The sequence below is a fragment of the Desmodus rotundus genome, chromosome 1 (assembly GCF_022682495.2).
Source record: "Desmodus rotundus isolate HL8 chromosome 1, HLdesRot8A.1, whole genome shotgun sequence".
Lineage (NCBI taxonomy): Eukaryota > Metazoa > Chordata > Mammalia > Chiroptera > Phyllostomidae > Desmodus > Desmodus rotundus.
Genome location: NC_071387.1, coordinates 2,216,077 through 2,231,846, shown reverse-complemented (window position 1 = coordinate 2,231,846; position 15,770 = coordinate 2,216,077). Strand labels below are relative to the sequence as shown.

At 61.2% G+C, this 15,770-nt stretch overlaps 2 protein-coding genes across 6 annotated transcripts; one reads left to right on the top strand and one right to left on the bottom strand.

Moving 5' to 3' along the window:
* Positions 1-159: 159 nt before the first annotated feature.
* On the bottom strand, positions 160-6,554 carry ENTR1 (endosome associated trafficking regulator 1). 4 transcript variants are annotated; one of them, XM_053919236.1, is made up of 10 exons: positions 6,340-6,554; positions 6,001-6,150; positions 5,245-5,313; positions 4,425-4,540; positions 3,749-4,153; positions 3,119-3,192; positions 2,405-2,516; positions 2,088-2,150; positions 1,675-1,814; positions 160-1,162 (listed from the first exon to the last, which is right to left on the bottom strand). In XM_053919236.1, exons 1-10 carry the CDS (start codon positions 6,407-6,409, stop codon positions 1,066-1,068), a joined length of 1,296 nt encoding a protein of 431 aa, XP_053775211.1. In that variant the 5' UTR covers positions 6,410-6,554; the 3' UTR covers positions 160-1,065. The 4 variants fall into 4 exon arrangements, with proteins under 4 accessions (XP_053775211.1, XP_053775225.1, XP_053775219.1 ...); XM_053919250.1 differs by having other exon boundaries at positions 6,001-6,112; positions 6,340-6,473; XM_053919244.1 differs by lacking the exon at positions 2,088-2,150.
* Positions 6,555-6,615: 61 nt separating this feature from the next.
* On the top strand, positions 6,616-15,405 carry PMPCA (peptidase, mitochondrial processing subunit alpha). Of its 2 annotated transcripts, none has more exons than XM_024562210.3 (13): positions 6,616-6,733; positions 7,775-7,977; positions 8,316-8,395; positions 8,859-8,941; positions 10,233-10,327; positions 11,018-11,118; positions 11,518-11,781; positions 12,045-12,137; positions 12,215-12,333; positions 12,464-12,515; positions 12,624-12,686; positions 13,360-13,504; positions 14,288-15,405. In XM_024562210.3, exons 1-13 carry the CDS (start codon positions 6,663-6,665, stop codon positions 14,455-14,457), a joined length of 1,539 nt encoding a protein of 512 aa, XP_024417978.2. In that variant the 5' UTR covers positions 6,616-6,662; the 3' UTR covers positions 14,458-15,405. The 2 variants fall into 2 exon arrangements, with proteins under 2 accessions (XP_024417978.2, XP_024417976.2); XM_024562208.3 differs by having other exon boundaries at positions 12,425-12,515.
* The last annotated feature ends 365 nt before the right edge of the window (positions 15,406-15,770 follow it).

The following is a 15,770-nucleotide window of genomic DNA, read 5'->3' as shown; positions in this document are numbered from 1 at the left end:
TGGTTGGAGCTGCCCGGACCCCACGGACAGGGGCCTGACGCCGAACGCACCAGCACATATCACCGATCACGACAAGGACAAGGCGTGGGCCCTGGTGTCAGGGGACAGCCGCCTGGCCCTCAAACCTAACGACCAAGTCAGAAAAAAAGGGACACAGTGTGTGAGTTTTAGAGTTTATTAAGAAAGCTGTCCATCTGCACAGGAAGTAAGTTTGTCTTAAAAAATAACGTCTACAGGAAGCCAGGAAGGCGCAGAGGGCACGTTGTGCCCCCGACATCAGACGGCAGCTGCAAAGGCAGCCCGGGGACCCCGTGCCGACTGGCCAAGGAGGCTCTGCGTGGCCTCTGGACTCCCGGACTCCGGCTTCACTGTACCAAAGGCCACGTGGAATGTGTATCGAAACCCTCCAGTCAAAACCACTTTTTCAAACCTAAAGGCCCCGAAAGAGGTGCATCTTGACAGCTTCACAGTGTGGAAACGGTACCGAGCTTGGTCCCTGAGGGAGAGCAGCAGCGTCCACCACGTGGGGCGCCCCACTCAGGCCGCTACCTGCAGGAGCCCACCCCTGTGAAGGCTGCGGCTATGGGCTGAGCCAGAGGGGCACCGCATGATGGCAAAAAGGCACGAGTCCCTGTCCAAGACAATTATTTGAATTTTGGCTCATTTAGTGTTTTTCTTCACTTGTGAACTCAACGAGGATCAAGCAAATTTATCTTACAATGAACGTTCTGGAATATGGATGGAAGATCCGCATCACAGAAGCGTTATTTCCGTGCTCAGTAACTTTAGAAAAGCAGCAGCGTTTATAAGAACATCTCCCAGTGGGTCCCGGAGTCTGCAGCAGGGAGCGCACCAAGGAAGGGGCTGCACAGAAACTGCAGGTGCGACCCCCGCTGAGGTGGCTCCTCGTGGTGGCTGGCAAGTAACACTGTTCTAGGTCACGAAATTAGTATCTCGTGGTAAGCGTTTTTACTGAGAAGAGTGCACATTTAAAGATACAATGGCATTTTAAAATCCAGTAAGTAGTGATTTCAGAATGTAAACAAAGCTGTAGCTAGAAGCTTCTCAGGACTGCGCCTCCTCCTCAATTTCAGAAATTCTGTCTATAGATTTAAGGATTTCAGCAACAAGGTTCAGCGTTTCAGCTCCAGAAACCAGCTGCCTAAAATGAGAACATAGGAATCACGGACCGCTTCCACATTTTCTGAGAGAGTAAGAGGGGCCAAGCAAAGGCAGCCCAGGCACTCGAGGTCCCAGCTCCACCCTGCAGTGGCCCTTGCCTTGCCTTTAGCAGCAGGGGCGCCTCATGCCCTCGAGAGCCCACACTGTGGCCACTGCTGCCCTGCAGCGCCCAAACAAGGGGGAGACAGACGAGGGGCCTAAGACACCACCGCCATCTCCCAGGGGCTCTCCCTGCTCGGGGCCTCTGAGGAGCCAATTCAAGGGGAAGGTGGGGGAGCTGGGATGCGTCTTGAGGCCCACGCCACCCAGGTAAGCATCACCACATGGAAGGTCAGAGCCTGCTGGCCCCGTGCGCAGACGTCAGGGCTCACAGAACCCTTGGTGCACCCCCGGCCTGGGCCCCGCCACCAGGGGCAGCAGGCAGTGTGCTCACCCTCTGAAACGCGGTGTTCAGAGAGCCCCGCCCGCCCCGGCCCTGCGACCATCGCTCACTTTATGGAGGCATGCGCGCTGTTCATGACCACACGCAGGTTCTGCAAGGCCACATCCGTGTTCTGCTTCACCACCGTCAGGCTGGCACCCTGGCCGGAGCGCAGGGCCTCGTTCTCACGCTTGAAGTTGGAGACCTGCGCCTGAGGTGGGGTGAGCAGCTATTAAGGACGTCTTTGGCCAATAGGGAGCACCCCCTAAAGCCAACGTGGCACCTCAAAAGGAGGGGCCCAGCCCTGACAGCAGGGCTGCTTCCTAACGGGGGCTCCCCAGGCCCCCCCTTTGCTTTGGCCTGTCCTGGGCCCTAAGCTCGGGAACGAGATCTGTGCACAAGTACACACCATCCAGACGGCCAGCAAGGCCACAACCCCGGGGACCTTCCCCCGAGCACACGACACTCGAGACCTTCTCGTTACCTGGAGCAAGCTTATTTCCTGTTTCAGTTTCATGACGTGGCTTTCTGCCTTTACTGCCCGTTTCTGTCACCAAAAACAGCAGCACGTGTCAGAGAGCCACTGATGTGGTCCTGTGAACCGGGCCCTCACCCCGTGGCCCCCAGCCCGCTCCGCAGCAGGCCGGCCCACCTACCGTCCCACGGCCACTGTGAGGGCCCCTGCTCACTGATGGCTTCTGGGACCTCCTGGGGTGGAGCACAGGTCCACCTCAGTGACACACCCAATGCTTCCCAACACCCCCACCCCTCGACCCCAGGGGGCGACACGCCAGTACACACAGTCATCAGCTCCAGGTTCTGCTCCACCTGCTGGACCACGGACTCCAGGTCGTGGTAGTCGCTCTCTTCCTTGATCATTTTTGCTTCCAGTTTCCGCTCAAGCGTCCTCACCCTTGTTGAAGAACACGCCCACGTCACTCATAGCTCATGCGCCTGATTCTGGGGGCACTGCTAACAGGCACCCCGATCGGGTCGACTCCATGAAGACCCCGAGTGCCCACTGTTCCGGAACAAGCCGCATCAGGGAGGCAATTGCGAGGCGGCCACCCCCGCAGGGTCTGGGTCAGCACCAACCACAGGCCCCGAGGGGTGTTTGCCCGCCCACCACTCCGTCCTCAGTGCGGTGGACTCTGGGCACATCTCAAACGCACTGGGCCCAGGCCGGCCCGGCCGCTCAGAGGTTGGAGCGCTGTCCCAACGCGCCAAGGCTGTACGCTCCATCCCCCCCCATCCCCATCAGGGAACGTGCAAGATTGAACCAACGAGGGCACCAACGAGGGGAACGACAGATCAGTGTTTCTCTCTCTTCCTCTTTCCCTCTAGAATCGAAATAAAACTTAAAGAAAGGGCCCGCTTTGACACAAGAAAGGGGTCTGATGCAGAGGACCGACACAGACGAGAACGCAGACTTGGCTCAGGCTGACGGGCATGTTCCCACCTGCGCACGGCCGTGAGTGCCCGAGTTCCCACCCGCAGCTCGAACCCAAGGCTTACATCTCGGTTTGCGTCTCGGAGAAGCTCTGCACCTCGGTCAGCTTTCTTCTCAGCTTGGAGTTCTCATCCTTCAGCTGCAGGGAGAGGAAACCCTTGTTAGAGACTCGGTGTGTCTCACTCAGAGGGGGCTGCTCTTCTGCAACCTGACCCTGGGACCTCTCGGTGAACAGAAACACTCTAGAGACAACCCCCTCCTCCTGCAGAGATGCAGTGAGTAGCGGCAACTACTCAAGACCTATGGTCACAGACTCCAATTACATTCTGTAACTCTTCTCTTAGACCACTGTAGTATTTGAAAAAAATTACTTAAAACACGTGGTCAGACGCCCAAGCCAATGACAGCGGGGGTGGACCCGTGGCTGTGGGGCAGCCCTCGGAGGGTCTCTGCTTTGTTACAGTCCAATCCTGCACGGGTCACACCGCACTGTACACTTCAGTGGGCTCTGTTTGCTGGTCAGCCCTGGCGAGCACGCCGCACGGCAATGTAGGATCAGGCTGCTCACCAGACACTGTCTTGTCCTGGAGCCAAAACCCAGGCATCGAGGACACCAGGAGGTCCCAGGTGTCCTCTGGGAATGCTGCTCAGACATGGGCCCTTCACCAGGCGCCAGTGTGCAGCCCCTCACTTACTGCTTCGTAGCTGATCTGCAGTGTCCGAAGGTGCCTGTCCCCCAGAGACTCTCCGTGGGCTGCAAAGTCTGCACTGGGGCTCCCCGCAGGAGAGACACGACAGTCGGAGTCGCTCAGCGTCCACGGGGGCAGGGACTCGGGCCCCGCCAGCTCCGAGGGGCTGGAGAAGAAGGAGATGTACGTGCTGCAGGGTGATGCGCTGGCTGCGTCCCGCGAGGAGAGGGTCTGCTCCACAGCGGACGGCAGGTAGGCCCCGGTCCACCCGGCCTCATCCTCATCATCATCCAGGAGGTCACCAGCCCCCGTCGGGTCTTCGAAAAACGGCTGCTGGTATTCCAGGCCGAAGCCCACGGGCTGGGAGGTTGGGGAGCTACCGTCGAGTCCCAGTGAGTGCCTCTTGGCTTCCTGAAGGACACGGGGGACAGGGGACAAGGCTCAGACCCAGACACCATCACAGGCCTCTCTTTGGGACGGTCCGCATTGGAACAGAGGCTCCATCTGTCCACCAGGGAAGGTGCGAGCCAGGAAGGACACACACAACTTCCCCGCCAACATCAGCAGCTGCCTCGCTTCCCCCACACCCTCTGCCCAACCTCCCCCAAGGGACGCCACGGATCGGGAGAGTCGTGCTCTGCGGGTTTGTGTAAAGTCACGGCAAATGACTCCTGAGACTTACCTTTGAGTAAAGTCTGCTGTTGGCTGTGTCCTCTTTTGACAGGCTGAGGTTTTTGGTTTTCAGAAACTCTTTAAAGGAGAAAGGATTTGCCTCTTCGAGATCTCCAAGTTTATCATCTGAAACAATGACCGTCACACACATAAAGTCTCCTGAAGGTCATCAGAGGGGGACTCCCCTTTTCGTTTCTCTTTCCAGGACACGACCCTAGCTAAATTGGGAATGCCACCCTCAACATTGCACCAGAACTCAGTGACACCAGAAAGTGGGAAAGCGGGCCCATAGAACAATCTACTTCCCCATCCTCCCTTTCTCTCCGCAACACCACCCCCCGCCCCCAGGGGTTCTGATGCTACTGGCCTGGGCACAGAGGCCACCTGGGTGGGGGGATGCTCCTGCATTCCTGTGGCTTGGTCCCAGCTCTGTAGACCCTGCCTCCATCCTCACAGACTCACCCACCTGCTTCCCTTTGTCCCTTCCCTACTTCCCTCCCCCTCTCCCACTACCTAACCAGCCACACTGCAGCCCTTTCAGTCCACGAATTGTCTGAACCTGGGAGTCAGCCTTGTGTGAGTTGGCTCCTAGGATTCTAGCCCTTGCTGTCTCTCGGACCCCCAGGAGTGACTTCCCACCTTCCTGCCCTCCCTCCTGTCTCAGGTCACACCCTCTTCTCTTCTACCCTGGGGTCAAGATTGAGACGGTGAACTCCATCCCCACCTGGTCTGTCAGGTACAGTTACGGAGGCCTAGACTGTCAGGAGACAGTGCCGGCCTGGCACTGCGAGGTGGACCAACACAGAGAAGGCATTACTGAAGCACTCTACCTCCAAAAGGTGTCTCCTGGGATCCGGATGGACCCTGTTTAGTACCCTTCCCTTTTCCGTAGACAAAATCTGCAAAGAAAAAGCATCATCCCTATGGTCCTGGGGAGCCTCAGTGACCACAGCTTTCCCTGATGCGGAGTCTCCACTCCAGGGCTTCTAACAGCCTGGGGGGCCTTTCAAACGTGACCCCCCGGCTTGTGCCCTGGAGACAGTCTGCCTTCCAGGAGCCCTGGCCCCTGTGATTGGGAAAAAGCTCCAGCAGGTTCCGATGCTCAGCAGGCCTGTGTGTGTCCTCCGTCTGGGGCACCTCCTGACTGCCCCCATGGGTTGCCATCAACTCTTGGCCCCTACGTGGCCACCTGAACATGCCCTGCACAGCCTGGTGGGCGGGTGGGACCGCCCCTTGGAGAGGAGGATGAACTGGCACCAGCCCGGTCCAGCTGCAGCCGTTTCCAGTAGTGCCTCTGGATGAAGGCTCTCCTGCCCTCCCTCCAGCACCCGGAAATACACTTTTATTCGGGCACTTGCCACCCTACGAAGGAACTGTCTGTCGGGGAGGAAGGGTCTCCCCAAGACAAGACTGTGAGCTCCGAGCGGCAGGATGGTCTCCACCTTTTGTGTTCCCAGTGCCCGGCACGCAGTGGCGCTCAGTGGTCACCGCTGGGTCAAGGGGTGAGTCAGTGCTACGGCGGAGCTACCGGCAGAGCTACCGACAGGTAGTGCCGGGACCCGGGGTCCCTGAGGCTTGTCTCTCACCTGTGTCTCCCACGGAAGCTAGCACCGGACTGGGCACATAGCACATAAACGTCGGCCGAATGCCGAAGAAGTGGGAGTCCGGGTCCCTGCCATGGGGGCGCTCACAGTCTAGCTGGGGGAGACAAGACCGGCGCTCATAGAACGCTGCAGCTGGAATAACAACGAGAACGACTTCACTGCGCGCTGCGCAGCGCTCGGCGGCGCCGCCTCACCTGCACCTCCGCGCGACCGGCGGGGCCGGCGCCCAGAGCCCACCTGGGCGCGGGCCCGGAGCCTGGGGCGCCTGCCTTGGGCCGCACTCCCCGCCCCCCACCCCGACCCGCCCTCCCGGCCGCTCACCGTCCGGAATGACGAGGCTGCGGGCCCGGGACAGCGGGGTGACGCCCGGGCGGCGCGCGTAGCCCGCCATCGCCGCGGGGCCAGGGACGCCGGCCCTTCCTAGCCCGGCAGCGGCGGCTCCATGGCCACGGCTCCGCCCCGGCCGCGGCCCGAGTCCCCCGCCCCGTCGCCCGCCGCTCGGCCGCCGCTCCGAGCCTCTCGCCGCGGCTTCTGCTGCGAGCGCCGGAAACGAGCGCCGAAACGCCGAGGGCCGGCGCCGGGGGGGGCGGGGCACAGAAGCCTGTGCCGGAAGTGACGGCAGAAGCGGTGGGCGGAGACACAAGATGGCGGCGATGGTGCTGGCCGCGACGCGGCTTCTGCGAGGCTCACGCGCCAGGGGCCGCCCACGGCTGAGGTGAGCCGAGGTCGGGCTGGGGCGGCCGACGACTCTCGGGACGTTCGGCCTCTGGTTCCCCGACTCCCAGACGCGGCTCCGGATGGGCGGGCTCGGACTCACTCTCGCCCCGGAGGCGCTTCCCCGCCCGGCACCCCAGGCCCGGGCCCGGAGCCCCATCCGCCGATTCGCTCCCCGACTGCTGGGTCCGCTCCAGCCCTCCACTCCCGGGCCGACGAGACTGGGCTTACGTCACGTGTCGTCTCCGCCGGCCCCTTTCTGCGCGCGCTCGTCCCCTACGAGGCGGAACCGGCGAGGCCTCGGCTACCGGGACCGCGGAGCCGGGGTTCGGTCCACGCCGCGGCCGTGCCCTGCCCCCCGCCTGTGGACAGCTGGCTTTTCCCGCCTCGCCGCCCGCCCGAGGGGCCAGGGCTGACTTTTTCCACTCTGGCGCGTTCGTTTGGGCAGCAGACTGGTGTCGCCCTGTCACTGTGTCTAAGCGCTGCGGCGGGAAGCTGCTTCCCCGGGCGGTGGGTCCACAGAGTCTGCGCTAAACTGCGGTCGTGGGAGTGCGGTAGAGACCAACTTTAGGAGGAGCGTTGGGCGGTAGCCACGTGCAAAGTGCAGGCGAGAGCAGGTGGCTGGGGACGGGGACAAGGGAAGATTCGGGGATGATCATCCCCTGGACCAGCCCGCCAGCGTGACGGAGACCTCGCGGGGAGGCGGAGAAGGGGCTAGGAGGCAAGTTTGCGGGCGAAGTGGAGGGTCAGACCCTGCAGGTCCTTCAGGCCTGCGCCGAGTGCTCTGCGTGTGGGGGCTGCAGCCACCTGCACGCCCCCCGCGGAGGCAGCTGCTGTTAACCCAGGCCTTTCCAGAGAGGGGCAGGGCAGACCCAAGGCACCAACTTGCTGCGGGTCCCTGTGTTACCAGCGTCCGCCCGGTGCCCCTGCCCACTCCTCTGAGTCCCCAGGCTTGCAGAACAGACCCTTTCAGTGCGGACAGAACACGACCAACCGTCCTGGTTTCTGGCCCCAGTTGTAACCGGGCTGACTTTCGTTTCAGGTTTGGGGGCCTTGCGAGCAGACGGTTCAGCAGTGGCGGCGCCTACCCCAGCGTCCCCCTCTCCGCTCCCTTGCCCGGAGTGCCACAGCCCATTTTCGCCACGGTGGATGGACAGGAAAAGTTTGAGACCAGAGTTACCACGCTGGACAATGGGCTTCGTGTGGCATCCCAAAATAAGTTTGGACAATTTTGTACAGTAGGAAGTAAGTGCTGTTTGCCGGTGGTGTGGCGGGTGCACCATTTGCGACTTGTATCCTGGGTGGAAAAGCGTGGTGTGGAGGTGGAACCCGGGGTGGCCAGCGGGTGCCAGGCAGCCGTGGGGCGGGCTGAGGTCCCCACTGAAAGTTTCCATCACAGATGCACCGCGTGCGGCTGTCAGTGTCGGCTGACACACGCCCGGGACCACGGCGGTGGGCAGGCCTCTCCCCCTCCTGTGGCTGAGTTTCCCTGTTCGGTCACTTGCACAGTTGCAACTTAAAAGGCTTCTTTTGAGTAAATTTTCTCTTTTGAACTTAACCTGTCAATTTTTTTCTATTGCCAGTTCTTATTAATTCAGGATCAAGATACGAAGCAAAATACCTTAGTGGGATCGCTCACTTTTTGGAAAAGTTGGCATTTTCGGTCAGTGCTCAGCTTCTGAGTTTTGAGAATATTGTTGGAAAGAATCTATATAGCCTTGCTTTTTTTTTTTTTTTTTTTTTTTAAGATTTTACTTATTTTTAGAGAGGGGAAGGGAGGAGAAAGAGAAAGAGAAACATCAACGTGTGGTTGCTTCTCCCGCGCCTCTTACTGGGGACGTGGCCTCCAACCCAGGCATGTGCCCTGACTGGGAATCGAACCGGAGACCTTTGATTCACAGGCAGGCACTCAATCCACTGAGCCACACCAGCCAGGGCTACATAGCCTTGCTTTTTTAGAGTGGTTATTTTAATAAATGATTCTGTTGTTAAGTCAATGGTAATAAAAGTTTATTTGATTTCAAGTGTTTTGAAAGCAAAAGTAAATTTTTTTCTATAAAACTGTGTTTTAGGGGTCGTTCTGGATTGCTAAAGCCTAAGCACGTTTTCTTACTTGTTTTTACTAGTCCACCGATCGTTTTGACAGCAGAGATGGCATCCTGCTTACCTTGGAAAAGCACGGGGGCATCTGTGACTGTCAGACGTCAAGGTACACTGACTCTCCCGGGGGAGCCTGCTTTGCTCCCAAGTGGGGCTGTTCGCAGTCTTGGTCAGAGTCCCGCCGGGCCCCTCGCCAGAGAGGCCATGGAGGTCGGTGGGAGGAGAGCACCCTGGGTGGGCAAGACGCGCAGAGAGGAGCACACCGAGGGCCATGTGGTCCCCACAGGGACGCCGCCCTGATGATTGAGTCGGGCCGTGGCTGGGCTGTGGGGACGCAGAGTAGCCTCTGTCCCCATGACGCTCACAGGCCAGGCAGAAGGCTGCAGCACAGGTGGAGGACACACGAGCCGGGAACCGAGGGTGGTGGAAGCATGGGGGACAGGTGGCGGACTTGGTGTGGACTTGGGCAAGGAGTGGCAGGAAACTTGACTTTGGGGCTGGTTCTCGGAGGGCTTTGCCAAACGGAACACAGGCGGGAGGTTCAGAGCCTGGGAACGGCGGGTGCAGAGGCCCAGCAGCACTTTCTCGGTGGCTGGTGCTGTGACCCTGGATGCTGAAGGGTCACGCACAGCAGACGGGTCAGAGACCGGGGACCAGAGCGCGCTTGGGGGCAGCACATCCCACATCCGGAAGAGTCTCCTCAGAGCCCTGCAGCTCCAGCTGCCTGTCGGTGAAGTTCAGACTCACTGGTCCCCCGCGTTCTGGGTCAGGCAGGCCAGTAGCCTGGTCTGACAGCCCCATGCGCCCTCAGCTCAGGCCTTTATTCCTGCTGCTCTCCCACGCGGTCCTGCAGCCTTGCTGAGGGTGGCCCATCCCCTGCAAAGACACCGGCGGCCATGTCCTACCTTGCAGGCTTACTCTTGTCTGCGTGGCTAGGCCTGCTCTGCATGACCTCCCCTGTGACTGCCCCGTCTGGGCTCTGGTGGGCGTGCCTGTGCCTTCCCTGGCTGACCTAGCCCGCCCACTGACCACAGTGCCTCGTGCAGAGAGCTGCCACCGCCACCGGTGGTTGTCCCCTAGCCGTCGAGGGCCAAGCCCAGTCCCACAGCGACCGGTCCTCCACGCAGGACACACACATTGTGGGGTGAAGTGGTTCACTGTGGCAGAGCCTGTGCCTGACAGACCCCCTCAGCTGCCTCTCGTACACTCGGGCCGGACAGGGTCTCATTCGGCACGCAGCCTACGTGCACCTGGGGTCCCGCCTGCTAGGAGTTGACCCCAGAAGACGGGAACGGGGAAGAGCACTGAACGTGTGTTTACGGGCGACGCCGAATGGTAGAAAGTGCTCTGTTGGCGTGTCCTCGTCGTGACCTCAGTGCCTGCGTTGTTGGTTTTCCCAGAGACACCACCATGTACGCTGTGTCTGCCGATTCTAGAGGCCTGGACACGGTGGTTGGTTTGCTGGCTGATGTGGTCCTGCACCCAAGGCTCACAGGTGTGTGTCCAGGCCGCCTGGACAGCGGGACACTGGGACACTGGGCAGTGTGTGGGAGCACCGCTGTGGGGAAGGGCCCTGGGCTGTTGGGGACCTGGGCCCACCTGCCTGTGAGTTGGTGCAGTTTCGTTGGGCATGATGATGTGTGGGAACGCCCTGGTGCCTAGTACTCTGACCCCTCCCTGCATCCTTGGACAGGTCAGTGGGCTTGGTTCTTTCACTTCAGAGTGGCAACTTGACTGTCTTTAAACACCCACCTCATCCACCCTTGTCCAGTCCCTTCCCCGGCCTCCCAAGTGGCTGGACGCTGAGCCCCTTGCCAGGAAGGGCAGGTCGCGCCGCTGCCAGTCTGCATTCCCTTGCGCACGGCCTGGCCTGCTGGGCTGCCGTCCTGTGTCCAGGGCGCTCTGGCACTTGTCACAGTGAGCTGACACTGGGCTGCACCTCTGTTCTCTGAGCATGTCACACCCCTTGTCATCGTCACACAACACTGGAGTAGGTCCGGGGTCCGTGCCTCTCAGGGAGGAAGTCCAGGCTCAGAGCAGGGCCAGGTGGCTGCCTGTGGGGCAGTCCCCCTCACACATGTCCCCTGGCCAGCCCCAGACGAAGGCAGAGGAGACTGCCAACACCCACCCCGAGGACGCGTGGCCGCCTCTGCGGGTGTGAGCCTGGTCTCTGTGTGCTTTGCAGAGGAAGAAATTGAGATGGCTCGGATGGCTATTCAGTTTGAACTGGAGGACCTCAACATGCGGCCTGACCCAGAGCCCCTTCTCACTGAGATGATTCACGAGGTGAAAGCCCGGGGCTGCCGCTACCTGCCCCGGTGGCCCTAGGGCAGGGCGTGTGGGAGGGGTTGTTGGCCTGCCTGATGCCCTCGCAGGCACAGGTGTTGGCAGGACATTCTCCATTTCTGAGCCGCTGTCCAGGAAGCTTTGAACTTGGCAGTTCTTCCAGCAGCAATGCCTTTCCCACACCCTCTCCAGAGCGAGCCTTCTGTTTTCCAGCTGGACCCATCTCCGCTCTGGAGGGGCAGGCTCCCTCTGAGTTAGCACACACGGCGTCACTGCCTGACAGCGGTGCTGCGGGGCCGCTGGCGGGCATCCCAAGGACGGCGGGGCCAGGGGCCCCACTCATGGGAGGGGAGCGGGTGTGTTCTCTTTGTCGCCTGAGCCTCTCGCTGTTGCCGCCAGGCTGCGTACAGTGAGAACACGGTCGGCCTGCACCGCTTCTGCCCTGTGGAGAACATAGCCAAGGTCGACCGGGCGGTGCTGCACTCCTACCTGAGGAACTACTACACCCCCGACCGCATGGTGCTGGCAGGCGTGGGCATGGAGCATGACCACCTGGTGGAATGCGCCCGCAAGTACCTCCTGGGCACCCGGCCGGCCTGGGGCAGCGAGGCAGCTGTGGATGTGGACCGGTCGGTGGCCCAGTACACCGGGGGTGTCGTCAAGGTAAAGTGGACAGGAGGCCTGTGGCCTCGGGTCACAGACACACTGTCCGGATATGTCTGTTGCACTCTTGTAATCGCTTTGAAGGGCTGGAACAAGCTGGGCATTCACGGCTCTGCCTTGAACACACCCCGATCTGGGCCCAGCATGTGTCCTCTCTGAAGCCGGGGGCTTGCGGGGGCGGGGTTGTGCTCTGGGGTGGGTGGGGGGGTGGCTGGCCAGAGATGGCGGTGTGGTCTTGTTCACCGCACTCTTCCCGGCTGCAGCTGGAAAGGGACATGTCCAACGTCAGCCTGGGCCCGACGCCGTTCCCCGAGCTCACACACGTCATGGTAGGGCTGGAGAGCTGCTCCTTCCTGGTGAGTCTCCACTGGGTCTCCCGCGGGCCCCGGGCTGGGCATGTCCTTGCAGCTGAGCTCTGCCCTTCCTTCTGCAGGAGGCAGACTTCATCCCCTTCGCCGTGCTGAACATGATGATGGGCGGCGGTGGCTCCTTCTCGGCCGGTGGGCCCGGCAAGGGCATGTTCACCAGGCTCTACCTCAACGTGCTCAACAGGTGTGTGCCTGCTACCCCCAGGGCCACGGGCCTAGCTGAGGGGGCGTTGGACCATGACGCCACCTCCTGGGGTGTCCCCCCGTCCCCATAGGCACCACTGGATGTACAATGCAACCTCCTACCACCACAGCTACGAGGACACGGGCCTCCTGTGCATCCACGCCAGCGCCGACCCCCGGCAGGTGAGACCAGCCTGTTGCCCCGCCTCGCAGAGACGAAACTGCTCCCGAGGAGCAGGGCGTTTCCGCTGAGCGGCCTGAGCAGCTCTCGCTCCCCTCCTGCCTCCGCAGGTACGAGAGATGGTGGAGATAATCACGAAGGAGTTCATCCTAATGGGGGGTGCCGTGGACACGGTGAGTGCAGTGGGGTGCGGATGCTGTCCCCTGGCCCCCAATGCCAGTGTCCCAGCCAGAACGGTGTGGCCCCTGCGGGGAGCCTTCCTCAGCCCTCACCTGGCACCTGGTCTGCTCTCCCCTGGCTGACCCCACACACTCTACGGCTGCCTCGTGTCTTTTCCAGCTTTACAGGGAGTCTGCGTCCTTCTCAGCCGCCCTGTGGGGCCGTGGCAGTGGGAGCCGCTTCAGAAGGACGAGCAGCACTTGGAGTTCCCCTGACTTTTTATGTCCTTGGATGTAGCTCAGTTCTGAGACCCTACAGTTCAGAAACCTTGTTGCTTCCTGGGCCAGGGCTGGTACAAAGAGCGTATTTTACGTACGCACACGTGCACACAGACTTTTCAAACCATGAACTTGAGCTCAGGGGAAGCATTGTTTCTTCCTCATTTCAAATCTGGTACAGGTCTTAGAGAGCATAATTCCAACCTTGACCCAGAAACAGGCAGCTGGGAAGCAAGGTGGGCTGTGCTTAGGACTTGGGCCTGCAGCCACTGGGGAGCCTTCTGCCCTGCACTCAGCCCGGGGTGAGTGCAGACCTATGGCCAGGGCACATTTCCGTAAGCCACTCCGCCGGCTGAGAGTGCCCGGCAGACAGCGGCAGCTGGACCACGGGACTGGCTTTGGCCCTCAGGTGGAGCTGGAGCGAGCCAAGACGCAGCTGATGTCCATGCTCATGATGAACCTGGAGTCCAGGCCTGTGATCTTTGAGGATGTGGGGAGGCAGGTGCTGGCGACCGGGTCCCGGAAGCTGCCCCACGAGCTGTGTGCGCTCATCCGTGAGTACCCCGCCCGATGCCACATAGCAGCTCCAGCTGGGTGGCTTCTGTGGCTCTATGGCAGGTGTCTTGGTCCCTGGTTTCGTGGCGTCCCACGAAAGGCTTTAAAGAGGGCTTTGAGCTCCCTCCAGTTACATGCCGAGTTTGGTCTGCTCAGGAGTCTTTGGGTGACAGGTTCGTGTTAGTTTCAACAGATTCTCAGAGGGTCTGTGAACCGGAGGGTTGGCGTTGTCTCTGTTGTGACACGAGTCACCTGGTGTGAAACTGGCACAGCTTCTTAGTGTTCCCCCCTCGGGGAACCCCCTCAGTTCCCCGAGCACAACAGGACCCAATCTTTTGGCCTGGTCTTCCATACCAAAACCAGCTCTGCTGGGTGTGTTGCCAGGGGGTGGGTTCCCTGCTTCCCTGCGCACGGCAGAGGTGTGGCCCGCAGCTCTCCTTCCCGCTCCCTTAGTGGCCCTGCCACCCAGAGCACGGCATTTCGGCCTCTGCTTACCCACCGTGTGGGCTCCCAGCGGAGGGGGAGCTCTTCCTCCTCCACTCAGCTCCTGTTGGCACGGGTGTCCCCCGCCTCTGGCAGTGGTTTCAGACCATGGCCACGTCCCCACCCCCGAGCCGAACATCACTGCCCTGAGTCACTGCGCAGATACACGCGACTACACCTGGACCCTCCTCCCCGAGGTGCTGGCCAGGCCCCCTGGGGTCCCCTCTGTCCATTGACAACCTGGAGAGGTGGAGCGGGCGTGGCGTCAGGCCTTCCCTGTGCTCTGTTCCCTGCACCAGGCAATGTGAAGCCCGAGGACATCAAGCGGGTCGCCTCCAAGATGCTGCGTGGAAAGCCGGCAGTGGCTGCGCTGGGCGACCTGAGCAACCTGCCGTCCTATGAGCACATCCAGGCGGCGCTGTGCAGCAGGGACGGGCGCCTGCCCAGGGCCTTCCGGCTCTTCAGCTAGACAGCAAGGGGGGTGTGTGCGCGCCCCTCGGAGGAGCACTGAGCACAGAGCCCGCGAATGGTGCGAACCAGGATGCTGCTCCTCCACGTGAACGCACACCTCTGATGTTGCCCAGCATAGCTCGGCTCCCCCCTCAGAACGGGACGTGCCAGCCGTTGCCCACACGACGGCCTCCAGCACTGCAGCTCAGCCCTGGACAAGCGCACACAGAGCCCGAGCAGCCTCTGCGGTGAGACCAGGTTGGTGTGCACATGCCCTCCTGAGTCTCAGCGGGCGGGGCTGCCGCCGGGGCACGAGTCTGGCCGTTTCATCTCCGAGACCAGTGAGCCCACCGAGCGCCGGGCCCGTGCAGGGCACACACACAGCGGCACTCCTGGCCGTGTTTTGGCACTGACCTGACACTGGGCTGCAGCTATCATCCACCCCCGACTCCGGGCGGGGCTGCTAAGGGCCTGTGCTGACCGGCAGCTTTCCCAAAACAAGGCGTGGACTCTTGTCAGTCCCCTTTCTGCCTGAGGACCCTTCAGTGTGACCCATGTTGCACAGCCCCTTGCCCTTTCTCTACAAGGCGGGTTCTGGCTTCAGAGGAGTCAGGACACACGGGATGGAAGGGGGCTTCCTAGATTTGTATGGTGGCCGGTGGCTACGTTTTGAAAGGCAGGAGGACTCGGCGAGAGAAGTGACAGGTCCCATGACTTCGGTGACAGGACAGATCTGTGGTTCTCGACTCAAACACCCATGGAAGCCCCAGGGGCCACGCCGGGGGTCCCGGGGGCAGCCCCACGCCACTGAAGCTCAGGGCAGCACTCTGGCACACGGCATCGGGGTGTGGGCTTATGGGAGGAGGGGGTCGTCTGCGCCACCTTCTCCGGGGCCCTCAGAAGCCTGCCTCTGCAGGACGGGTGGGAGGGCGGCCAGGGGAGCCAAATAAAGTGTGTGCGTCCCTTCTGTCCTCGTGTGATCCTCCTGTCCGGCACTGTGCCGCCCCCCATGGTCTGCCCCTGGGGTAGGAGGAGGGGCCTGTCAGGTGCTGATAGTCCAGCTGCATGACCGCAGGCTGCCCCGGGCGGGTCCCTTGCAGTCCCACTCCGTGGGAAGTGCCTGGCAGTGGGCACGTGTCGTGCCAGGAGTTTACTTGCTACTGAGCGCATTAGGGTGAGATGGGAACCGAGCTCCTCAAGCGCAGCCGGGCGAACTGTGTGTCACCTCAAAGCTGCAGAGCTGAAGCGGCACGTCTGACAGCCCACAGCTTTCCGAACATTCTAGAAACTGCTAATCACAAGCACAGGTGTCTGTTTTGGAAGCCACGCGCA